This window comes from Balaenoptera physalus, assembly GCF_965194825.1.
Source record: "Balaenoptera physalus genome assembly, chromosome: 2".
Taxonomy (NCBI): domain Eukaryota; kingdom Metazoa; phylum Chordata; class Mammalia; order Artiodactyla; family Balaenopteridae; genus Balaenoptera; species Balaenoptera physalus.
In genome coordinates, this window is record NC_138883.1 from 129,719,111 (window position 1) to 129,746,349 (window position 27,239).

The following is a 27,239-nucleotide window of genomic DNA, read 5'->3' on the forward strand; positions in this document are numbered from 1 at the left end:
TTATTTTATCTTCATTTATTCCATTTCCATTGTTCTTTATTTCTTTGTATAGACCCAAGAGCTTGCTGGTAGCATATTCCTTCTTCCAAAGGAAATCCTTTAACATTTCTTGTAGAGTATGTCTGCTGGCAATAAATTCCCACAATTTTCTTTTGAGAATGTTTTTATTTCTCTTTCATTTCTTGAAAGATATTTTTGCTGGGTACAGAATTCTAGGTTGAAAGTTTTTTGGTTTTTGTTTTAATTTCAGCACTTTAGATTACTCCACTGTTTTGTAGCTTGCATAGTTTCTGAAAAGAAGTATGGTATAAATTCTTATCTTCATTCTTCTATATATTTATCTGTCTCTTTTCCCTGGTTGCCTTTAAGATTTTCCTCTTTGTCTTCTGCTTTTAGCAGTCTGAGTGTGTGTGTGTTTGGTGTTGGTTATTATTTCTTCAAACACATTTCTTCTGCTCTGTTCTCTCTCTCTTCTCTTTTTGAAATTCTAGTTATAAACATGTTAAATCATCTGAAAAAGCCCCACAAATATTAGAGGCTTTGTTCTTGTTTTTTTTGTTTTGACTCTTCTCTTTATATTTCAGTTTGGGTAATTCTTACTGACCTGAAGACCTGTAGCAGGTCTTTCCTCCTGCTAGGCCTTTAGTGCAGAGTTTGAGTTAATTTAATTAAGAAGTGGGCTGGGTCTGAGCTTCAATGTTGCTATGGTTACCCTCAGTGTATCCACCACAGGCCTCAAATCCCTCTGGTGGGAATGGAAGATCGGTTGGCTAGAGGTTTTTTGTTTATTTGTTTTTTCCCCAAAGACTGCTCATTCTCAGTTTTAAGCCTTCCCCTTTGTGCTATGCCTCAGGCTGCAGCCTTCTCAGAAATTCTGCCATGTTCATGACATTGTTCCTGCTCCTTCACCATGGGCTGAGAGAGTTTTCCGTTTCCATTTCCCCAGATACAATGGGAATTCACTAGTGCCTAAGGATGACCGTTTATGTCGTTCATCTCCTCACAGATTAAGACTTCTGTTCCATAGGAGTGAAAGGGGAGAAGGACCCAGGCAAAACTTTTTGCCCCTACTGCAGTGGCTGCTCTTCCCCTCTCTTCCCGTTGTACATCACAAAGGAGACTTTTTCAGGACATTCCCAATTTTTTCTGTGAGCACCCAGTGGGGTTCATGGAGAAAAAGCCTGCAAGAGGGCTTAAGACTCTCCCTACATAGCAGTCCCAGGGGTTTTACAGAGTCCTGCCAGTGAACACTTGGCCTCCAGCAATTCACCAATCACCCTAGCTTAACTCTTATTATCTGTGTCTTGCCCAGATAAAGTCAGTGCTCCAATGTCCTCTCCCTGCAGTATCTGTCTCTCCCTAGAGTCTGGGTCAGTTGGTTGCCCTGAAATCTCAGCACTACAATGTGTTCAAGGAAAACTATGAAATTGTTTGCCCAACATTTTTTCAGTGTTAGGCTGGAAGCAACGGTTTCCACTTTTCTATATCTCCGAATGAAAAAGCACTTTGTTTTTGACTTAAAGGGTTTTGGTTCTGGCTCTCTTTTGTGCTACCTTGGACCAGTACTAACCTTCCCTTGGTTTCCTTATCTTACCTGCCAAGATCACTGTTTGAGAATCAAATGATACAATGCATATAAAGATGTTTGGGAATCTATAAATCATTATACAATGTAGAATTATTATCTAAAGCCTGATAGCATTACTTTCACTTAGCAAACAATCAAATGGCCAGTTTAGCAGCTGCATAGTAGAAAGACCACCTGACACATCACATTGATTGTTAGTAGTCAAACAGTTGCTAAAATCAGAATGGTCTTAAAACTTGCATATATATTCTAACTTTTTTCTATAGAAAGCTAAAGGGGATAGACATATTTTCCTCTTCTTATAAACACAGGATTCAAAAGCAAATGAGGCTGGAACATTGTTAAGGGCTGGGGTGGGCAGACCTGTATTCTTATAAGAGTTAAACGGGAAGGTTATTTCAGAAGGAATAAACAAAGATTATGAGAACAACTCATCCAAGTTTTTATGCATTCTTTCCTATTCTACAATAGTTCTCTTTGGTATGTAGAATTTTCTAACAAATAATTTAGTGTTTCTCTTACAGAAGTGTATGTGCAAAAATTACTGAAAGTATGCAGAGCACATAGAAGAAGTACTTAAGTCAGGTTTAATTTATCAAATTGAGGATGAGACCTCTAAGCAAAGATTCCAGTTTGGTAAATTAAAATTAACATAATAACTTCTCCATATTTAGCTTTAATTTTAAATAACCATTAGGTAGATTTCCTGTTTTTTCATAATCTGATTTCTGTGTATTTAAAATAGACTTGTCTCTTCAAATGCTAATTTCAAATAGAAATACTCATTAGGAAAAGGTCTAGAGTCTATGGAAGTACAGTAAATTGCAAAGGAGAATATACACTATGTATAAAATACACGTTTTAAAGAATGAAATTGAAGAAAGGTTTAACGTACCAGTGGAGGCATCATGCCCTTGCTTGAAGGGGGGATGACAACTCGAAGATCTGGTTTTCGACTGTTCATTCCAAGACTGCCACCACCTGGAGGAGGGGGAGACTTTGTAGGCATAACTTTGCCTAAACTATTTGCACCAGTAGTTCCAATCAAATTTGGAGAAGCTCTTGAGTTTACAAATCCATTCCCTGGAAAAAAGAAATACCATTCATTAACATGAAACGAGTCATTAAAATTCTTTGGTACAAATATGATGCAAGTTTTCCCCAGTCCCAGTTTCAAGTGAATTTTATAATAAAACTCATGAATATCTAACCATGTCATCTTTGAATACTTTAAAAATAAGCAAAGAGAGTGAAGCAAGTCTGAAATACATATAAAGTTTAAGACTAATGCTACTTGTTTCCAGTCTTACTGCTTGGACCTGCTGACAGAAACTTAAAACACAAAATATGTTTCTAATGGGGCATCTCCTACTGGGGACCAAGATAATGGGGATATATAAGAAGATGCCTGAGACCAGCCTATTCATTCATTCTCGCGACAACAAAGGCAGTCCTACTAAGTTCTGGGCACAGAACTAGGTATCAGGGCATCTCCTTAACTGAAGCTTATTTAGCACTCAGCTCTAATGCCTTATTTTCACCAAGTACTTCTTCCTTATAGCTCTACCTGTACCTGTTCTGTTCTTTAGCTGCCATTAAGGTCTTCTTTAAGTATCTGTGATTTATCTGACTTCAATCAACTAATTCTTACTTTTTAACTTTCCCTAAAGAATTGTCTATCTTTCTTAGAGAGGAAATAAGGAAAAAGATACAGTGTGGTATATGTTCTATTGTATATACACAGTACATTTGGGCACCAGTTGAGATAGAAAATTAATGTAAGAGATCATCCCTATTTTCATGGATACTGCAGTCATTCTAGTCCTCCTCATGTGTAGCCATGTGGTTTGGGTGGGGCTGACTCCACTTCAATCCCCCTTGCCACAGACTGGCTTGTTGATGGGCATTTGACTTAGGCCCAAGCCAATGAGTATACGGCATTCTCCCTCACCACAGTGATCAGAACCTAGGTAAAGCAGTTGCTATATGGTAGTGAGAAAGGCTCCTTCCTGCATTCCTCCAAATGTGACTGGGGAAGCATTTTATTCTCAAGCCATTTTGAGACTCAGAAGAAAGTCAGAATGAGAAAAAAGCTGACAGAGAAAGGAGAACTGAAAATAAATGAAGTAAAAGCCCTACCATGCTTACCGTCTATACCACTTCTGGCTCTTTTCAGTTACATATAAGTTAGTAAATACCCTATACTATTTAAGCCTAATTGAGGTGGTTTTCTGTCAGTTGCAACTGAGAGTATCCTATTACTATTCATCAGCTTACAGTTCAATGGTGGAGATAATGTCACAAATCAAAAACAAAGTAAAGTAACAATATACGGGAACATAAATGTTCATTTATAAAATAGAGGCTACATATACTATTTTGATTTCTAAGTAAATCTTAAATAAAGCAGGTGAGAACAGAAAACGTTAACTACATGATATATTTTTAAAATATTCTGTGAAAATTTAATTACTAAATTTAAGATGTAGTGTTAACTGCCCATAAAAAATACAGCATAGGTCACTCTACTATTCCATATTTTAAAAATAATCATCAGCTTTATAATAATCAAAACATAAAAAATTAAGTTTACCATGTATATGGTGTACTTTTAGCAACAGAGACTTAATTCCATGGATGTTTTACTATTATTCTATTTTGAATAGTGCTTAGTATCTAACTCTACTCTATTACAGTATATAGATGTTAATTTAAGGGCACCGAATAGAAGAAAACTTTGTTGGCTTAAGAATTCCATTCCTAGTGTTTATTACAAGCTAACCAAAAACAAAATATTCAGAATAGTGAACTAGAAGTTCCTGGAGGGCTGAAGAGGCCTCTTGAATTCTCTGGGTGGGACTCAGCATTCACACATCAATAGTAGCAACCATCTAAAATCAGACAACACAGAACTAACTACCTTTACAATTTAGAAATAAACTTTTAAATGTCTATTAGGTGTAGAGCACTATGCAGTGAGGAGATTATAGGAAGGGATTAAAAAAAAAAACCCTACATGGTCTTCAAGCAGCTTTTCACCTAGTTAGCAAGAACAGGCATACACCACAGAGACACGAAGATGTCAAAATTATACTTAAGATATGGGCAACACAATGAAATGTAACCACACAAAATTTACAAGGAAATAGAAAGCAAAGCACTGATACAGGCATGTGGGCTTTTAATTAGGGAAGACTTTGTGGGATCAACTATTTAAGCAGTCTGAAAGGGCAAAAGATGACAGAAGGCAGGCATTATGAATAAATGTGAGAAAAATACACTAAAGTATGAATGAACAAAGTGTGACTAAGGAAAGGTGGGGCAGATAAGCACAGAGTCCATGGCTTCAGCGACTGTCACAAGGAAAGGGCAGTTGTATTTATTCTGTTCTTTTCCTTCCAGTATAAAGCAAAAAAGACAACTTTAGAATCCTCCAAAAAGGACTTCCCTGGTGGCGCAGTGGTTAAGAATCTGCCTGCCAATGCAGCAAACATGGGTTCGAGCCCTGGTCCAGGAAGATCCCACAGGCCGCGGAGCAACTAAGCCCGTGCGCCACAACTACTGAGCCTGCGCTCTAGAGCCCATGAGCCACAACTACTGAGCCCATGAGCCACAACTACTGAGCCCATGTGCCACAACTACTGAAGCCCGTGTGCCCAGAGCCCATGCTCCGCAACAAGAGAAGCCACCGCAAGGAGAAGCCCATGCATCGCAACGAAGAGTAGCCCCCGCTCACCGCAACTAGAGTAAGCCCACGCGCAGCAACGAAGACCCAATGCAGCCAGAAATCAATAAATTAAAAAAAAAAAAGAATCCTCCAAAAATAAACAGACACCAGATATTACAAATATATATACATGTCTGTGTTAAATACATGCAGGGACTAACCAAAACTGAGTATCTGCTGTGTGCTTAACACTGGCCTAAAACCTTCCTAAAATCTCACCCTGAGAAGACTATTCTATAAAAAGTGAAATGTAGTACAATGAGTACTGCCATGAGTTAATGACAAAAACCAATTATGTACTGCACATATTTTTCAGTTTAAGAGCTTTTGTATTGGGTTATCAGATCATTTTAATTCTATGGAAGTTTCTTGACTGGAAGAGAAATATTTAAACCCACTAAAATCCATGTAGTGTTTGGCAGTTTATAAAACATTCTCAGGAACAAAATATATAATGAATAGGGTCAACTGATGAATAGATATGTAAATTCTAAAATTAAAAAATATAACTGGAAAGAGATTAAGTTCTTGAAGTTCTGCTGAAGGAAATGAATGCTTCAGGATATTTGCTTATATTAGAGTTTGAAAAGATATGTTATTTAGGTGATTTATATGAGAAACTAAAAATTAATGTTTTGCTAATGTGATATAATCAACTTTGTTGGATCCTAACCAGAACATTTTCAAGGGACAAAGAAAACAGAGAAGTGAGGTGCAGCACTTAGGAACTGGCCTGCATCTCTTCAGCACTTGTCATTCAAAATGTTGGGATTCCAGATGATCAGTGCTTCTTTCCCCCTCCAAGTTACTCTCACCCAATTCCTCTTGCTTTCTTCAAAACTTTTACCAAGTGACCTACCATTTTTAATTCATTATGTGATTTAATTTTGTTGTGGGGACTGATACTTCAGTTAACCTTATGAGGTTATTTCCTGCATTCTGCTTCCATTATCTTGAAGGGGTATGTATTAAATCTGGGCTGAATCTCCTTTCCACACCCCAGAAAGCAATTTCCTGCACTCTGTTAAGCTGCAGAAAGCAGTGCTGTTAAAAAAACAAGCTCTGCACTAGGCCATCCCCTGTAGAGCAGAGCTCATCCATGAATTGGGCAGAGGTAACTGCTAAGCAAGTCATCTGGATATAAAATGCTCATCAAATAATTTTATACAAAAACCTGAAGGTTTAACAGAAACCAGTAGAATGTAAGTGCAAATTAAAAATGCTTCTCTTAATGGCATGAATATATGTTCTTAATTTCTCTGATAATATATAGAAGATTCTTATTTACTTGATTTGCACTCAAATCTGAAGGATAAAGCAGTATTTCCTCTCAAATACATTATAAGATGATGCAAAGGTGTAATTTAGAAAAACGCATTATCAAGAAGCACTAATGTGCTTTTCCCATGTGGAATCTATGATGCTTTTCAGCTAGACGTGGTACCATAGTAACCCATGAGAATCAAATTACAAGAATGAAAGGGGACCTAAAAGCACGATATTTCTGAGTATAAAGTCAGAGTCTGCAGCAGACGATTACAGGATGATGTAAGAGTTTGGTAACTTGCCAGACTGAAACAAGATAATCTTATATGCACCATTTGTTATTTTGTGGAGTGTAGTGATATACTGCCTAATGTGTGCCTTCTTACCTCCTGTTCATTTTTTATGACAAAAATGAAGACATTGTTGGGATAGACTTTTGAGGTATATACTTTAAGGATATAACTCATCTTGTCACAGCCTACAAATTTAGGAATAAAGTACTGATTCTAAATGAATAAACCCAATTTAATGTGACTTTTGTTAAAATGTGTTTTCAAGCTTTATGATAACTTATGCCCTGACACAAATGTGACAAAAATGCTTTCGAGCAAACTGCATACTAATGCTTCCAGAAACTTGACAAAGCTGATCTTAATTATGGTCCTACAGCTCTAAGGCAAGTCATTCAATTGTATCAATCTGGCTTCTATTTCAGAATATCGTATCATCTGAAATACTGCACTGAAGTGGCTGGAAAGCACTCCCATGTTCTTAATACTACTCTTTTTAGGGTTATTACTATGAATCTATTTGAGAAGTTGAACTGACATGCAGAGGATTTTGAAAATCTCAAGAGATTCTGAAAAATTCATCCAAAGCAAGGTTCAAGAATTAATTTTATCATATTTGACAATTTTTTCATAAAATCTGACAAACTTTCAGCTGATTATTCAATAAATAGGTAAATAAATAAAAATATACTTTAAAAGTCTATAAAATTATGTCATTTGTATAAAGAAGTGAATGAGGTTTCTAAAATTTAAAAAGACCATGGGTTTTAAAATCACTGATGACATATTTACTTGACTCAGTGAAAATTCCTATATGATGAACAATATGGATTCTGTCCATTAGAAACTTATGATCTATAACAATCATGAGATCCTGGTTCTTCTGTACTCCCTCTCAATCTTTCCTAGGTACACAGCCCCAAAGAGCCCCATGTCTCCTTCTCTTTCAGAGACTTCATGTATCCCCATGGCTTCAACCACTGCCTCAATATGACTCTTAAATCCATAGTTCTGCTTTGTGTCTCCTAATTTCCAGTCCACATGCAACTATCTGGTGGGCACTGTTCCCCAGATATGCTGCTGTCATTTCAAACTCAACCTGTTTTAAACACCTGTACTACTGTCATCCTCCATCGCTTCCATCCCCACTTTCACAGAGCTATCAAGCTTTTCTTTCTTTATAATGCCTTTCTCCTTACCCATCTCTTCTTTTTAACTGCCACTGCCTCTGCTATAATGCAAATCCTTATTACCTTCACTCAACCCATATCAACTCCAAGAGCTTGTTGAGCTCTTTCTAGTCCAGTGTATTTTTTTCTCTTTCTCAACATGTTTTAAAAAAAGTGAAACTGCTGGATTTGGGCAATTTTATATTATGCTTGATCTTTGAAAAGAGGCCCAAAGTTAAAAAGAGTTCCCAAAGTCATCTAAGTTACAGTATTATCTGAGTATTAAATGTAAATTCTCAGTAGAGAAATTTACCTAGTAAACCATAAGCAATAAGCAGATTGCCTCCATGAAAGATATATACAATTTACAATACATACAAAACTAGCAGGTTTTATTTGGACAATAACATAGATAAAATACAAAAAATCACTTTACAAGGAAAAAAACAAATGAATGCTCTAATTTACTATAATAATTTTATGACTATAGATGTACCATATCAATATAGCATCACAGAAAGTTCAGAAACTAGAAAACAGGAGGGAAAACACATACTTCCACTATTCTAACGTAACTATTATAATCATTTTGGATTTCTTCTCCTTTTTTCTTCCATGTGTATATTTTTTGCATAGTTTTAAATCACAACTAAAAATTGGAATTCAGTTGAAATTTCTAATTTACTTAATTTTTATACTGTTGAATATGTTGATATTTTCCTATTATTCCCTACTATAAATAAAGTTGCAATGAACATTTGCATAGTCTGATTGATTTCTTTAGGAGAGATTCCTAGAAATGGGATTACTAGGCTTAGAGGAAAACAGGTTATTATGACTACTGAAACATCTTGTCAAAAACTTTCCAGAACGACTGTTACTAATTTCCAATGCCACAAACACATAACCAGATCATCAGTTTCACCCACCTTCATCAGCTTTCCATGTCACAATAAAAAGTGGTAATAGTTGGCAATTACTAGGTGGGGCTGTTTTTTTTTTTTTGCATTTCTATTTGAATCTCATGATTACTATCAACGAGGAACATGCTTTTCAATTTTTAAAATACTAGTTGGGTTTCTTTTTTGAATTGTACATTCAAGTACATTAAATGCCTATTCATTTATCAAATATTCCCCTAGATGTGGCCTGTATTTTATTTCACTTTTTCTCTTAAGAATGAGAAAAATCTATTATCTCACATAAGACTTGGGGAAAAGTGGTTGCAGGCTCAGTGCCTTCAACAGCTCAACACAGAGGACCCACAGTCTTTCTAGCTTTCCACTTTGCCATCCTCAGCTTGTTGGCCTGTCCTTTTATACTGACTCGCTTCATGATCTCAAGATGAAACTGCATATCTAGCTGCCAATGCAGACAATAATGTTCAAAGATTCAAAAGGCTGCCAAATCTTTGTGAGTGTGAATGTATGTGTGTGTGAACTTTTTTCTCTCTAAATTTCAGAATTAATAGTATAACTACAATGTACATTACATGCTCATAGTTTTAAAAGTGCCTCCACATTTGTGATTATAATTACTTTTTATATCAAAGTATTATATTTATTTTTAAAACTTTTAATATAATACATATACAGAAAGGTGTACAAAACAAAAACTTAAAAGATCAAGGATTTATCATATGAACCATGTAACCATAGAACCCCAAAGAATATTGCTAGTTTCTATAATTGGGCCCCCAAAATACTCCCATTGTTCCACCTACCAAAGTGGCATATATCATGACTTTTACAGTAACTTCGTGTTTTTCTTTATAGTTTTACCATCTACCTACACAGACATCCTTAAAACTATAGTTTTGCTTGCCTGTTTTTCAAACTTTATGTAGATAGAATCATTTAGTATTTGCATCTCTCTTCTTTCATTTGTATTAGCTTGGTGAAATTCATCCATGTTGTTGATCACTGCTATAGTTCCTTCATTTTCATTGCAGTACAGTATTACTTCATGTAAAGGTACTATCACATATTCATCCACTCTACTACTGACAGAGATCTGAATTATTTCTAGATGCTGGCTGTAACAAATAATGCCATGCACATTCTTTTACATATCTCTTGGTGCTCATGGTGCATATATGCATTTCCCTAGTATATAAGTATGAGTGAAAATGCTGGGTCATGGAATACACATATTTACAACTTTAGTAGATAATGTCAAAATGATTGCACCAATTTGTACTGCCATCATCAGTGTATGAGAGTTTGGGCTTTTCCATACCCTTGTTAACACCTGGTATTATCTATTTTGCTTTAGCCATTCTGGTGGGTACCTAATGTTGTCTGTGGTTTTAATTTTGCATTCCCTTTATTACTGAATCAAGCATCTTTTCACACATTTATTAGACACCTGGATAGCTTCTTTTGTGAAATGTCTGTGTTCTCATGCACATTAAGACTTAAATTTCTCTTAAAGCACAGCTTTACCTGTATCCCACACGTGTTCTAAAGGGTTTCTTGAATCTATGGCTTGATGTGTTTTGTCAGGTTTGGAAAATTCTGTGATTATCTCTTCAAATACCACTTCTGGCCAATTTTCTCTCTTTTTGCCACTGGGACTCCAATTTTAAGTATGTTAGACCTTCTCACTGTATCCTCTAGGTCTTACTCTTCTTTTGAATTATCCATCCTTTTATGTCTCAAAAATTCTGAATATTGTTCCTGTCTTATCTTTTAGTTCACCAATTCTCACTTTTGCTTTGTCTAATTTGTTATTAAACCCATCCAGTCAGTTCTTAATACTATTACTTTTTTTAGTTCTAAAATGTCCATTTTTAAAGTTTCCAGTTCTCTGCCAAAATTCTTAATCTATTTTTTATCTTCCTGATACAGTAAATATTGTTATGTTAAAGTCAAAGTCTGTGCCTAATAACTCCAAGTTCTGGAGTTCCCAGGAGGCAGGTTCTACTGTCCATTTTTTTCTGCAGGCTTTCATTTATGTTGTACTGCTCCTGACTGTGCCTAGTTAGTAATCTGCTTGTATGTCAAGTACAAATAATAAGGCCTGGGATGGTGTTTTATCCTTATATTATTTTTCTAAAGAGTATTCCCAGGTATCCTTCCCAGGTATCCTGGGGACCCTAACAATATATCACCACGATCTAACTTCAAGAAGTGGGATGATGCAAATAGGAGATGTATCTACTATGAGGGACTGATAACCTCTGATTCATGCTACTTCTAGGGTCCAGGGTCCTTTGTGGGCCCTGAACTTTGATCTCTCTGTCTCCCTATGTCTCTGAGGCTATTATACTCAGCTTCTTTAGGCAATCCACTGTGGAAGTGGCCACTACCACCTAGGAAAAGCAGCCATAAATGCTGGGCTCACCTCTTTGAGTCTCTGTCTTTGTCATTCCCTGGATCTTGAGCCAATAATTCCTCATTATCTTATTAGCTCTGAAATGCTTTCAAACAGATTTTAAAAAATACTCTGCCTAGCATTTCTAGTTGTCCTCAGAAAAAGAGTTGGTCCAAATGACCAAGTCTGCCCAAATGACCTGTCTTTCCCAAAATATGTTTTATATGACACTAATTCTGAAAGATGCTTTTTCATGAGGAAAATAAAAATGAAGGGTTCTACTGTGAAATCGCTTTGAGTAACCATATGTTTAAAGATTCACAAAACAGGCTAGCATTTTAAAGGCTCTGATAAGTCCTACAGTAAAGAAACTGGTTTAGTTTTATTTAGCACAAGGTTTGCCAAACACATAGGTAAGTCCTTCTTTTCATATGGTTCTAGGAAACATACTTTGAAAAATGTAGATAAGAAATCATATCCACAGCTCTTAATATATTTTCTTCTAAGTTTCTCTGGGAATTTTAAAATGTTTAATCTTTTCATTCATAAAGACTTTAGGCATAAAATTGAGTTTAAACTATTTTTCCAAACTACTAAACCAAAATGGCACCATTGTTGAAAATGGGCTAAAATACATTATTTGACTCTTCTTTGCAAAAAAATAACAACACTTCTAAAATACCTATGACAGACCATTTATTTTGGGACGGGGAGGGAAATTTACAGCAAGAAACACTTTAAACCCATGTATGCTATAAGTACTGCACAAAAATAATTACTGCCATTTGGTATCTGAATTAAGTGATACAAGATGTCTAGTTAGTTGAATCTGAATTCTGAGGTGGCACATGTTAAAAAGCAGTTATAACAAAAATGTCATCTAGGATATAATCCAAACAAGCAGAATTACATCTAGCACAGGTTAAATAGGTATATAAGAGTATGAATCAGTGAAGAATCAAGACATTCAGTCTTGATATGTCTGAGGTTATACTGTGTTATAAGATTGTTATAAGAAATAGATTTATCTCTGTGTGTATGTAGTAATAGAAATAGACTTTTAAGTAACTCACTAAGCACTTAAATATTTTAATACTTACTTGAATCTTAAATTTTTATAAAAATTCATGTTCACTAATCATGATCAGTAATGTGGTTATTAACACTATTAGCACTAAACATATTAAAATAGTTGCCTATGACTGGGGAATGGAGGGTGCGGGGAGAGGAAGGGAATGGGAGTGGAACAGAGGTATAAAGGGAAAAGTGAATAACATTGAGAGATGCTTTGTGCAAACCACTGAATATGTGCCATGATCTGAGGAGTGTGACTAATGTGACCCTCCAAACCTGAGGGTCTAGAAAGGGGGGAGGAAGCTTACAAAAGAAGAAAGATGAATTTAAAAAAAGAAATAAAAGAAACAGGATTAGATTATATGTAGAAGGTCAAATTAGGATGACGACAAAGTCTGAGTCTGAAATTACCAAAGGGAACACAGAAAACTGAGCAAAGACAAAGTCTAGATTTATAGTTGCACGGCAGATAATAAAGAATAGTATAAAAGCTTTAGGGAAGTGTGGAGAGTACAAAAACCAAAAAAGAACAAAAAGAGAACTGAAACACTTGTTTGATAGGAGGAAGAGCCATGTTTATAAGCCAGAGGTATGAGAAAAAAAACAAAGGCAAAGGGAAAACACATTAGAAATCTTCAAATAGTTAAACCCCATTAAATAAAAATAATTTTGGAAATAACACCAAGAGCTAGTCAAAATTAACATTAAATAAAACAGAAATTATTGATTCCAGCCATAACCAGCCTGGAAAGTAGAAGGGAGAGCAAGATGCATAGTGCTGGAAGAATAAAAGCATATGGGAAGGGACTTTCCTGGTGGCGCAGTGGTTAAGAATCTGCCTGCCAATGCAGGGGACACAGGTTCGATCCTTGGTCCGGGAAGATCCCACAGGCTGCGGAGCAACTAAGCCCGTGCACCACAACTACTGAGCATGCGCTCTAGAGCCCACGAGACACAACTACTGAAGCCCACATGCCCTAGAGCCACACGCCACAACAACTGAGCCAACACGCCACAATTAACTGAAGCCCATGCACTCTAGGGCCCGCGTGCCCCAACTACTGAGCCCGTGTGCTGCAACTACTGAAGCCCGTGCCCCTAGAGCCCATGCTCTGCAACAAGAGAAGCCACCACAATGAGAAGCCTGTGCACTGCAATGAAGAGTGGCCCCCACTCGCTGCAACTAGAGAAAGCCCACGCGCAGCAACGAAGACCCAACGCAGCCAAAAAAAATATTAAAAAAAAAGCATATGGGAAAATGCAATATAAAAAGAGTATATGGGCACGTAAACAACTAAAATAGAGCTGAAAAGAAAGAAACTATAAATATTAGGAAATACACATACAAGGATAGCAGTCCTAATGTATAATTGGTAAGACCTTTATGAATTTTTCCACATTTAATTATCTGTTAAAAAAATATCCCACAACAGGTCTTATCTGTTTAATTCCATTAAAACAGCAATTAATACAGTGGCAGATACAATTAGGTATTTATTCCTACTTTAGGTCACTACATGTTTTGTAACTTGTCTCACTCAATAAAGTCCATTTATTTCTTTCTCATCATTTTAAATTATTCAATCATCTCCAAAATTTTCTTAAGGCAGAAGCTCCTCACATTTTTGGAATAAATGGGTTGAATATATGTAATTGGGAATTTTTCCTATAAGTGATCTGTTTTCAGATGTCTCTTTGAACACACAATATCTAGAAGCAGGGAGGGAATTCCTGCCCTTGTTTTCAGATAAAAATGATGATAACTGTAATTATCACAGATGAAGAGACCAAGATGACAAAATGTGATGGTAATCCAAAGGGATACAGTTATTCTTGTGACTCTTTGACATACATGTCATGTTTTTGTAATGTTAAGATCACAATCTATCTTTACCAGCACTTCAGGGCTGGGCAGACAGACACATTTATGACATGTTTAAACTGCTAGTCATCTTGGGAGGGGTCCCAAAGCAAAAGAGCCAATCTGGCAGCAACCACGACAAAATGTGAATGTTCTACATGTGACTACCAAAACAGATCCTTCAGAGACAAACTTCTCAATTCTCTTTGTGTCTCTAGAAGTAGGCCCACCATTTCTTCCTATTGCAGTTTCTCTGAAAACATTTCACACAGTTGTAAGATATAGCAGTCTGCTAACAGTCTAACTCTGGTAAGGACAGATGACACAGAAAGCTTCTCCTTAAGAAACTGTCTTGATGTAAAAATTGTATTAAGGTAATTTAGTCTTGAGAAAAGAACAATGTCTGCTATGAAGGAGGCACTCAATTAATATTTATTGAATGAATGAGTAACTGAACGTAAGGCCAAGGTATGAGGAATAACACAGGGATATGAAAAAATGTTAAGTATTAGTGAAAGCACTAATTAGACAAAGTGCAAAGGGACATGTCTACTCTAGTCATATATCCCCATATTTTCCTCTTCGTTTGGTAGAAGGCCTTGTTTGAGGGAAAATATTCCTTTTATCTCAGATAGGACAGATGCCTACAAAGTAAAACAGTAGGAATTCACTCACCCACTGGGCTGCTTCCAGCTCCATTTGGCACTGTGAGGTCTGAAGTGCTCAACATCCCACCTAACAACATTAGAGAGAGGAGAGAGGGAATGTGAATTGGCTCTCCTTATCTGAATAACAAGGAATTGAACAGAGGTAACTCTCACTCCATTCCTAAAAAACACAAAAATAAAAACTAGCCCAGTCTGAATTTGGTGTTAACATGTAATATGATGTAGTCAAATATACAGTCACTCGCCTATCAAGCTCTGGACATGTCTGCCTTCTTGTGTATCAATACCAAATGGTACATATTAATAAGAATGGGGGGAGTGCTAATGGAGTGCTATAAAATCTAGGAATAATGGGAAAGGAGACACTGCATTACACACAGTGATGCAGTAAATGCACTGAAAATTTCTGCTGAATTAATGAACAAATCAGACAGGGGGAGATGGAGAAAACGCTCTAACTCCAATCAGGTGAGTCATCTCTCCACATTTTTTAACACGAATGGCTCACACTCAATTTTAAATCTTTGCTCATGATATCCTAAATAAATTTTCTGCCTGTCTAGTATGGCTTTCCCATGATAAGGAAAGCTTTCCCAGGATAAGGAAAGCTTTATTTGTTCCACAAAGCCTAGTACAAGGCTAGAGCCACAGATTTTCAAAATAATACTTTCAAATGGAGGCAATTATGTAGTAGTGACTCTTGCTCATCAAAGCAATAAAATTAAGAGTAGCAGAATAAGAAACTGTTTATGTTAGCACTTAGTTTTTTCTTTCTTTTAAAGAATTGGAAGAATAAATATCAGGACGTACCTGCACTGCCAGTACTTGGTGGTCTCTGAGGGGCTCCAGGGGATACATTTCTATGTAATGTGGCTTGAGGTGGAGAGAGCATGTTTGAATCTGCTAATGTTGAGCTGGCTGCCAAAGATGGGGACACAAGTGAACTCCCTGGGTTAGTGTAGGACAAAGCACTAGGGCTGGTCACCGGGACTGTGACAGACATTGAGAAGTTTTGAGGTGGCAAACCGGGCTGTAAATAAAGAAAAAGGAAGAGAAAACTGTTAGTTTCATTTTCATCTATATTAAATTTAATAACTTATGAACTTTAATTTGATAAGGTAACACTAGTTACTAAAAGCAGAGGATGGGGATAGCATAGGTTCTTACTAAATCAATTTGCAGGTTTAAGCTATTTTCTTTACAATTATATTTGGACATGAGAATGTTTAACATGAACATTTTCAGTTTCCATTTTTTATATATTAATACATATATACTAGTATAATGTATATATTATATATTTCAAATATTGAGAAATGAAAATGAGAGGTCAGAACCTGATTTTAAAGTTGTGTTGTCAAGTTTACACATTATAAAATACATCACTGTTACCAAGAAAGCATAAATTAGCACTTAAATGCAAATCAGTTTAGTAACATTACATTTCTATTGGGAGATTCAAATATAACAAAAGGGGAAAGTATGTACATATATTATAAACTTCATACATCAAGTTTGCCTTGGTCTGATTTAATTCACTAACATTCTTAATGGACAAAACTTAAAAAAAAAAAAATCACGTTATATATATAACAATGCAATGAGTGTAATAAAAATGCAAAAAAAAAAAACTAAACAAAATTAACTACTGACAAGTTATCTTTAAACTGTAAAGATTAAATTACAAGTATTGTTATCTTATTTCCCTCCAAAATATTCCATAGTCCCTTAAAAATAATATTTTCTATTTTCCTCTTGCATTTCCTCCATAGACCACTTATACTTGTTAACCATGATAAATAAGAATCCTCTTTATAATTTAAAGTGAGAGAAAATAGAAAACTTTCCTCTCCCTACATTTTAAAACAGTGATTTGCAAAGTAAGGTAACACTGCTAATTCAAAGTTGAAAGAATGTAAATAATTATGTACTTTACTCAATAGTTTATTTCAGGTAGAAAATTATAACTCATTAAAAAGTATAAAACAATGGATACATGATAAAATGTTTTCAAAGGTAAAGCAATTTTATTTAAACTATGTCTTTGCAGCTTAACGTTAACTGCAAGGTCACCAACATCCATATGAGTTCAAAAGGGATTTTTTTTTTTCTGTTGTTTTGTTTCTTAAGAATGGTATTAGCACAAAAAATACCTCCTTAAATCTGTTTTCCATGGGCTTCTTCTTATAGCATAGGACTACTTTGAAGAAATAATCCATGATGCGTACTTTAGGGCACAGTTTTAAGAGAATTAACTCTGGTAATGAAAGAAATATCAGCATTGGAAACAATTTGTTCCACAAAGCCTACAACACATATGTAGTGTTAGAAAAATTAGATCCAGAATAACTGTCTTAAGCAGCTCTTGCCAATGGTGCTTCAATGAGAACTCTCTGAAGAACTATCAAAGGAGTATGAACTCAAAGAAGTACTGTTTCACTACGGTTAAATGTGTGAGCATGGAAAAATTTTAAACCAACTATTTGTTTTGTAACCAGTTTAAGAACACTGCTTCCTTAAATTAAAATCGAGCCAAGGCTCTCTTCCTCAATACCTACAGTGTTAAGAAAAGAATAGGAATTTGGAGGTACTGCCACCAAATTGTTTTGGGACATTAACAAAGAGCCAAATAGTAAGCTACTATTACAGCAACTGTATAAAATAATTAAAAATAATTTTGAAACACCACGTTTTATAATAAACCCAGCCATTTTATATTTTATAGTCTCAAGACCTACTTAAGTACATGTAATATTTTAAAAGTCATCGGAGGGAGAGGGAAGTCTCATATGCACCCTATATTTAAAATCATGGAAATTTAAACCTGGAAGGGACCTTAAAAAACTATTTGAGCCAACTCACTCACTTTACAGATGAGGAAATTGGAATCCAGGATGTTTAGGTGCCCTATCCAAAGACATGGGGATAGTAAGTAGCAGAGCCTGGATTAGGATGTTTTCTCTTCACTTCTATGTTTAAGACACTGAAGACTGAAGATGTACCATTGTAAGATTTATGCAATTTTATTTTGAAGTTCTATAAAACCAAAAGAAATTAATAAAATACTTTTTCCCCCTTCTACTTACTGCTGTCATCACCCGCTACAAAAATAAACAAGATGTGTTGTCAATCTCTTCATGCACAAGGTAAGAGCACAAACCATACTTTAGTACTCACTGCGATTTTATGATTCCGCATCATATTATCAAATTCCTCATTAATTTTTTTATATTTTTCTTCTGTATGTGGAGTTAGCACATAGGAAGTATCAGGGTCTGGGCTGTCGCACCCTCTGTGTTCCTTCTTGTTCAGAGCCTAAATAATGAAGTTAACAAAAAGGATCAACAAATAAAAAGTAGAGGTAAAGTAAAAGTACTTACAGGGCCTCGTTTGAAAATAAAATCACTATCTTCATTTAGTTTGCTGAATCTGTCCTCCGAGAGTGGACTGTGCTCAAAGTAATCGTCAGCATCAGGGCTCTCACAACCATTAAGGCCTTTCTTTCTTAAAGTCTGAAATACAATTGGAAAATTCACACACAAATGATACTAACTTGCCATGAGTTTTTTTTGTAAAATTATGAGAGCACAGACTGAATGAACTGGGTAATACAAGAGCCACTGAAATGGTTTTAAATGATCACAATGCACTCTAAGTCTTCAAATAAAGTAAACCTTAGACATAAGCAAAATTATGTTCCCATTATACATTAAGAGAAGAGGAATATTTATATATTTGGATTCTTCCTTTCCAAACTTCCTAGAGAATACTAAGTTACTCACTGCTCTGACAGTTACAATCCAAATCTGATTACAGCTTGATCAACATATCTGATAGGATCAATGAGTGTGAGACCCCGAAATACAAATATATCAAGACGATATATATATAAAGTTACCTTTATAAAATGAACATTTCATCTACTGACATTCCTTTCTGCCTGAGAGTTTATCCCATTCATCAGAAAGAATAGGCTCAATATCCCAATAATTTCATTCCTAATTTGTTCTTAAATACTGTGATTTTGCTACATAACTCTGAAGTATAAAAACTCAAATACTTATTTACATATGACAGTAATGACTCTTTCCTACGTAGAATGTACGTATCGTTAGTGACTTCACATATCTTTAAATTTTGTAAAAAAAACTAATTCAGCATGATCTTTTCCACATTTCGCTAGCTCTTTCTACAGAGTGCCTTCATGGATTGATTTAGTCCACTGAATTGACTTCCTGGAGAATTTTCTTGAGTGTTATCAAACTGTCCCCTAGACCATATTGACTCTTTTCCTTTCTTCTTACTTTGGGGTACAAATATAATGAACAATTGGTTTTCTGAGTTTTAATTTTTTTAATTAAAATCATCACAAAATGACTTGTTTAGTATTTAAAATAATACACTTAAAACCAAGGGCTTGATAATCTATAGAATATTAATTCACTTACAGATTGTCTAAATTTTTAAAAATCCTGATGGGTCTTATTTTAAAGTAGAATTTTGGGGTTCAACAACTTAGATAGCTTTGAGACTTGCTGATTTTCCAGCCAACCACACAGGAGTTTTAGGAAGTTAAAATTCTCCAAGTAAGCTTACCTACTTAGGTTAAGAAATATTTGAACAATAGATTAGTACTAGATGAGTGCATTTATAAATGATTATTTATATTAGATTTAAGGTATATTTTAAATTAATTCATAATAATAGATCTTGGTATCCTTTAAAACATGATTTACAATAATTATGAATGCTATTTTACTCCTTTTTTTCTTGAAAGAACATAAACACACAATACATTAAGATTTGAGAATTTTTTCTTAATTTCTCTGAAGTCTATTTTAAAATTTCACTTTACTCAATTTGATTTTTTTTTTTTTTTTGCAAGCTTAAAGGATCATAAGAAATCAGTGGTATAGCTGTGTTAGCTTCTCAAATTGCTTGGCATGCACTAGGAATCCCATACACAATGCCTGAAACTCCCACCACAACACAATCACTAAACATGAGCATATAGCAAACACTACACCTATTTCCCCAATATCAGCCCCATGGTTCTGTGTTCTATGGGTCTAAGTAATCACATGAACTTTTATGTGTACTTAGCCATAAAAGGTCCTGTTGTTTAGAACTAAAAGGTGGACACGTATCCTCCCCCATTCGTAGTAGCAAGTTCTGCTTGCCAAAGCTCTGCAACTTGCTATCAGCAATGAAGATGTTAACACTCAGAATACTGGAACACAGTGAACTCGTATAACCAACACAGCTCTAGAAACAGAACAAATATAGTAGTCGCCTACACACAGATTTTATCATGAAGTTGATTTATTCTAGCCTGAAATCTCTGGATATTTTCCCGTCATATTCATATATCTTAAGACTAAGTAATTCACAGCCTTGCTCTTCCACTAACAGCAATCACCAAGTATGTCTCTGAACATTTTTAAATTACAGAAGAAAAAGAATATGGCCTTTGTTTAGTAATTACACAAAATTTTTATCCTACAACAGTAGGGTTAAGTCTACTTGTACCCAAGAGGAAGAATAGCGCTCTGGTATCTCCAGCTCTGCAAGTCTTCACTTTAGAGGGGGTTCCTGTCATTGTGAGAGAATTTAAGAGGCTGTATCAGCTCTGCAGATAACAAGCTAATGTACCTCTGCTGGATATCCAACTTGTGTCTTCTTATCACTATAGTATGAAGAGTTGTTTTGAGGACCCAACTACCATAAAAAGACTTTTTCTGTCTTCTTTATCTTACCACATAGCAAAATAGTAAAAGTTTCTCCTGTGTCACTGGTACTAACAAGTGGAATGCTGTATCTATTAACAAGGCCAGGCGAGGCATATAAGAAACAGGCTAGCTTCAGTTTTCTTACGTGCTTCAAGTTAGCCACAATACAAACACTTGCTCAATGAAGAAAACAGTCTGAAAGGTCACCACTACGAAGGAATCTGCATTTAAGTGGGAAAATATTCAAAAGTATTAGCACTGTGCACTCTTTATAGCTATTACTGATGATTATAATGTTCCACTCTTAAGTAAACAGGACTTTAAAAGTACTTTATTCTTGTACATGTGATTGACAGTTTTTCAGTGCCATTACGGCAAACTTAAGGGGGGAAACTCCACTGTGCCAAAATAATTTCATATTTCAGGGGCGTATACCATTTAAGTTGATGTATCCCAGTTGCTTTTCTTAAATAACTGTATTCTGAAACACAGATTATGAATTGCTAAAGGGACCAGTGGTGATGAACAATTAAATTATTAATCAGTTTAAGCTGACTTGATACAATCTGTTCTGTGTCCTTCATATCAGTGTTCCAAACATGTTTAAAGATTCTAACTAGCAAGATTACTTACATGAAATCATAAAATTAGTATACCTACAATTTTCATTAGTCAATTTCTATAGAAAACAGAAATTTTATTTTTGGAGGGTCAGTTAAACACCTTTAAAAAAGCAAACATTTCTACTTGTCACAACAAAGTTAAACTCTATTACGATTTTAATAGCCTGTCTTTTTGTGATTTTGGGAAATTTTACGCAGGTTTTAAATAATGAATGCCCTTAGCTCACATTTACCTTCAACATTAGTTATATAGAGACAAACTGTGAAAAAATTTTAAATGGATCAAAAAATAATTGCTAAGTGTCTTTAATCTAAAACAATGCATCTGTTAGGACACATCCTCCCAGGTTATCTGATTCTTTGTGGTTTGTGCCTGTCTTCAAGCTATTTTACAACTCTGTAGATAGAAGTTTTTTGGTAGAAAGCTGATAGTAATGCAAATAATTAGTGTTTATAGACATGCAAATAGATTCTGTCTGAAGGAGGTTTCAACTGACCTCTTTCCTCACCGTGGAAGATGTCAATTTTGCATCCATGAAGAAAATTCATTTTGCCTTCTTGATGGGCTTATGCATTTCTCTAATCTTTGGATTTACCTTCAACCAGTTGCAACATTTTTTTCTTGTTCCCTGAGTAATTAATAAGTTAAAAGTTTTGACTCATGTTCATTTTATAGCTGTCTAAGAATCATGATTTTACCTTTTCTGAAAAAAAACTGTTTAACAGTTTTAAGAGTGAAACCACCCTTGACTCGTGATTCATAGCAGATCCAAACTCAGGGGAAAAGAGTCTGCTCTTGTTAGAACTTAGTATTGGATTGAGTATCAGTTTTTAAAAGAAAAAAGCAATGTGCCGTCATTTGAAATTTTTGAAAATATTTAATTGTCTGATTAATAATCTGTACTAATTTATTATGGTATCAAAAATGAAGGAAATATGATCAGAGAAGGACTATGACCTTTCAATTCTCTTCTTCAAGAAGTTAAGGACAATAATCCTTAATTTCTGTGACAATTCATAAATGAAATATTATTCATATCACAGTATTAAGAGTGTAACCATCTAAAACTGCAAACCCCACAATCTCTTGAAACAGGGTTCCTCTCCATCTGAAGCTAACGAGCTCCGAAGTAAAATTCAAGCTGTTGGGGAAAAGAGTAGGTAGTGTTTTGTCTGTAAGCATTTCCAAGGAGAAGGGATCCCTACATGACATCTAAACTTTCTGAGCTGGATACGCCCAAATTAAACTTACAAGTAAGAGGATGTTTTCTTTTTGGTTTTGGTATTAATTAAATCAGTTTTACCCAAACGAAGAGTAACTTAAAGACTTCTACCTACTGATTAAAGACCTCATAGGTAGAAAGGCTCTTAAATTTAAGATTTCCATACCAACTTAAGGAAAAACATTAAAAAACTGAAATTTAGTGGGTATCCTGGCTAGAACTTCCATTTAGGTTACATCCATCTTTATTCTTTGACTAGGTTATTTTACAACTCTGTGGAGATGGATATCAGTTTAAAACTATCAGAAAACTCACAGTAACTGCAAATAATTCCTGTTCATAGAAATTGTTTTCTGTGGAATGCCACTGATTATCACATTGTGGATACTGACCAATTTTTGCTTCCCCATGTATTGGGTTGGCCAAAAAGTTCGTTCGGGTTTTTCCATCACATCTTACAGAAAAACCGGAACAAATTTTTTGGCCAACCCAAAAAATTCATTTCAGCATTCTTTACTGATGTGTGGTATTCTGAGTTCTTCTTTGAACTGGCTGTGACATCTTACTAGTTCACTCATTAGTTAATTAATTAAAATATTTGACATGTTTTCACTTTATAGTTGCATGAGAGTAATGATTTTATACCTTCTTCCAAATCTAATCTGAAACTTTGAAGGCCTACAGTCCCAAATGACTACTGCACATTTCCATTTGGATATTTGGTTAATATCTCTATTTCAATTTAACCAAGATGGAACTCATTATCTTTTATTAAATAGATCCCCTCTTTGGACTTAGCTATTCTAGTCCACACAGCAAGCAATCTTGCTGTTCACTCTTTGTTCTCTCCCCACATTAACATGGAATTCCAAATTTTGTAGATTATTATTTCCATTTCCACTGACTATATATCCTCCTTCGTTTTTCTCTCTCTTCTAATTTGTCCCTTAAATTGTTACAGATTCGGGCTTCCCTGGTGGCGCAGTGGTTGAGAATCTGCCTGTCAATGCAGGGGACACGGGTTCGAGCCCTGGTCTGGGAAGATCCCACATGCTGCGAAGCAACTAGGCCTGTGAGCCACAATTACTGAGCCTGCGCGTCTGGAGCCTGTGCTCCGCAACAAGAGAGGCCGCGATAGTGAGAGGCCCGCGCACCGCGATGAAGAGTGGCCCCCACTTGCCACTACTAGAGAAAGCCCTTGCACAGAAACAAAGACCCAACACAGCCATAAATATAAATAAATAAATAAAAGACTTTCTATTAAAAAAAAAAATTTGTTACAGATTCATTTCTCCTCAATACCACTTTGTACTTGTCACCCTTGTTTTAAATCTTTGATGGCTCTCTGTGATCTAAAAGCAGTAGCCTCTAAACCTTCTAGATTATCCACCCCATCTGTAAACATATTTCATGCACAGCCCCCAATATATGCATACAATGAAAAAATTATATGCATGAATGACTGTCAGTCTTTTCAAATATTAACATGCCATATCTTAGGATGAAATATAATTTCTCTTATTTTCTCCCTGAACCCTAGTAGTTTTATACATCTTATATCCCTCCTGAAATAACAGATGTAGAGTACAAAATCAAAATTCCTTAGCCTAACTGCAAGTCACCTAACAGCCTAGCTCTTACTTTTTTTTTTTCCTTCCCCATTTTTATGCTTCCTGAAACCTCTGACCCAAACAGAGTGGTCAAAATTACTGTCCTCCTAACAGGCATAAAAATCCCTTCACTGATGTCACCCCACTTGTTTGAAACCCTGTCTTCTCTCTCATTTGTATGACTATTTTATAGCTCACTATGGCCTAGTTTGAACTCCATCTTTCCATGAAACTTTCTTCCCCCACTGCTTCCTATGCTGAAATTTTAAGAGCACTTACTCTACAGAACATTCATGTAATACATGCAACACTGTATTTACTTATCTTCCGTATATTTTCTGTATTCTTCAACTAATCTATGAACTTTCAAATCAAAGACTGAAGTCTAGATTGCTTTACATTTTCAGAGTCTAGACAAACAAGGTGCTACACACACATGAAGTATGTATTTATTAATACTTGCACAATAAAAAAAACATAGCAAAGGAGAGATCAGGATGATCTCTGACGTTATTTCAGGTGTCCTCTAAAACATAAAATTATGGATTTGTTATAATATACGTAAATAATAAGGCAATACAGAAACATTAGTTTGAACTAGGTTGATCCACAGAAATCGTTGATAGTTGACTGCTTCTGAACTACAAAAATACAATTTCATATGTATAATTTCATATATAAGTTTAACTTACAATAGCCTATACTCTGAAAGCTGCTGGGATATTCTCCAGTGGGCTTTTGGATAGGAAAGATTAGAATTGGTAGTGCAAGAAGACTTCTTATTTTGAGTGTACAGTTAGCTATAATCAACTAACAGCCAAAGATTCTGATTCTGGATCTTATTTTGAACACAGAAGGCTGAAGTATAAACCTGGAAATCTAAAAACCAAAAACCTTACTTTTCTTAATTAAGGGAAACTCCATGTCATCTATAGAGATCAACCCAGTTTAAAAAAATAAAAACTTATGTTAGCACTGAGATAAGTGTCCACAGCTCACCAAATCTCCTCTCCTACTGAGAAAGTATCAGTAAGACAGTATCATAATTGAAGTTTTTTTAAATTTGGGAATTATGTTCTGGTTACAAAAATGGGTAATTGGATAAGAACCCAGAACATCAATTTTTACATGAAGACCATCAGTTGTGCCTTCCGGAGAGTCATCTTGCAAACTAGCCATGGTGGCAGAGATGAGGGACCATGTAGATCTTGAGATGGAGTTCCTGATTTCAGGCCTTAAGGAGGCAGGTATTGCTTCCTGCCTTGGGTGCAATCTGCCTGTATTCTTTCAATAAGTCCCCCTTTGGTTTGAGCTACTTTAACTGAATTTCTATTCCTTATAATCAAAGAACCTTGATAAAAAAAAAAACTCACAATTCTTTGAGTCATGAGTTAAGTCTCCTTATCTGTCTAAATCATCTAAGTCCCCAAACAAGTCTGGCTAATGCCTCCACAACCTAGTGTCCAGAAAAGATCCCTAACCTACAGAAAACTGACTCAAACAACGATCTTTAAAGTCATGTGTTCTACTGTTCTACTTATAAAGTTTTAGCAACCTTATCTTTCAAGTTCAAGGAAACACTTTTAGAATTCTGGAATTCTGGGTATATATAAAAACACTGCTTAGCAGGCCCTGAACATTTGCCTCTCATTTTCTAGTCTACATTACTAAATCTGTTGGTGAAACTGGAGATAGAAAGAATAAGGGAAAAGTAGAAAGGAGATAGGGAAAAGAAACTTGAGAAGGCAAGAACAATGCTGTTTAGACTTTTTTCTAAGTATAGCCAGGTTTTTTTTCTGTTTTTTTTTACACAATAAACTTAAAAAACAAACATATTTCAATATGGATTATAAATTAGGCAGAGGCAGCTAATTTTAAATAGATTTCTTTCACCTTATATTCTGTCTTCAGCAAAAAATAACATTTAAAATTTTAGACACATTTATTCTCCATGGAAATTATATATACACACACGTGTGTGTATATATATATATATCAATAAATATATATGCACTAATACATATACACACACTATACTCTTTGGTGTTTGTTTACAGAGTGAAGAAATCTAGTATTCAGGGTATTTTTCATTGTAAATATGTTTAAATAAATATTTAAATCACGTGGAATCTGAAATAACTGATAAAAATCCCAGAGGACGGGCTTCCCTGGTGGCGCAGTGGTTGAGAATCTGCCTGCCAATGCAGGGGACACGGGTTCGAGCCCTGGTCTGGGAAGATCCCACATGCCGCGGAGCAACTGGGCCCGTGAGCCACAACTACTGAGCCTGAGCGTCTGGAGCCTCTGCTCCGCAACAAGAGAGGCCGCGATAGTGAGAGGCCTGCGCACTGCGATGAAGAGTGGCCCCCACTCGCCGCAACTGGAGAAAGCCCTCACACAGAAACGAAGACCCAACACAGCCAAAAATAAACATAATAAATAAAAATTAAAAAAAAAAAAAAAAAAAAAAAAAAAATCCCAGAGGACTGGCATTTTCTGGAATCTTGAGCTATGATACTGAATTTTGGATTCAGGAGTCTATACTGCCTGAGTGTTTACCGGGGCCCGTGTCAGACTGCATTTTTAACATCAATCAAGAACTGAAATATACTTTAACATATGCTCAATTTTATAATGACAACTGTCAAATTCCATTCCAAACTAATAATAATCATAGCACTTAGAAGTGAAACTAGGGAATTGAAAGTACTCAAAAGGTATATACGCATAGTTTTAAAATGCACGATGACCTCATCAACTGAACCAATCTACAGTATCACCACCCACCTATCTCATTTCTGTGAAGCAGCTAAGCAGCTCCATAAACACCGGCTGAATGGATAATTTGTCTGCTCTAGCTTATAAGGAATAAATGAGTGCTTGTAAAATAAAGGAATAATATGTCTTCAGTTCCAAGGAACTTAAACTGGACTTTAGAACTTTTTTTAATGAAAAGTTCTCCTTTTCCACATTTTTAATAACTTTCCAATTTTGAAAGATACTTCTTATTCTTCCTAGACACTTTAAAAACACACAAAAACATTTAATTTTTAAAACTGGACATACATAAAGAAAGGTGCATCAAAATTTATATAA

General features: G+C 35.4%; 1 protein-coding gene and 1 long non-coding RNA gene across 7 annotated transcripts in view; both read right to left on the bottom strand.

Annotated features, from left to right (window-relative positions):
- LOC309654486 overlaps positions 1-27,239 on the bottom strand; it is a 551,553-nt gene that overhangs the window by 462,662 nt on the left and 61,652 nt on the right. The window lies entirely within an intron of this gene.
- MEF2A (myocyte enhancer factor 2A) overlaps positions 1-27,239 on the bottom strand; it is a 93,075-nt gene that overhangs the window by 27,543 nt on the left and 38,293 nt on the right. For 2 of the 6 annotated variants that reach the window (XM_082448450.1, XM_082448449.1), the window contains exons 3-7: positions 18,339-18,470; positions 18,136-18,273; positions 15,769-15,988; positions 14,966-15,025; positions 2,484-2,671 (exon numbers count right to left, since the gene is read on the bottom strand). In XM_082448450.1, the coding sequence (XP_082304576.1) occupies positions 2,484-2,671; positions 14,966-15,025; positions 15,769-15,988; positions 18,136-18,273; positions 18,339-18,470 (738 nt within the window). The remainder of the gene's footprint in view (positions 1-2,483; positions 2,672-14,965; positions 15,026-15,768; positions 15,989-18,135; positions 18,274-18,338; positions 18,471-27,239) is intronic. The other 4 variants (XM_082448447.1, XM_082448445.1, XM_082448448.1 and 1 more) reach the window with 2 other exon arrangements.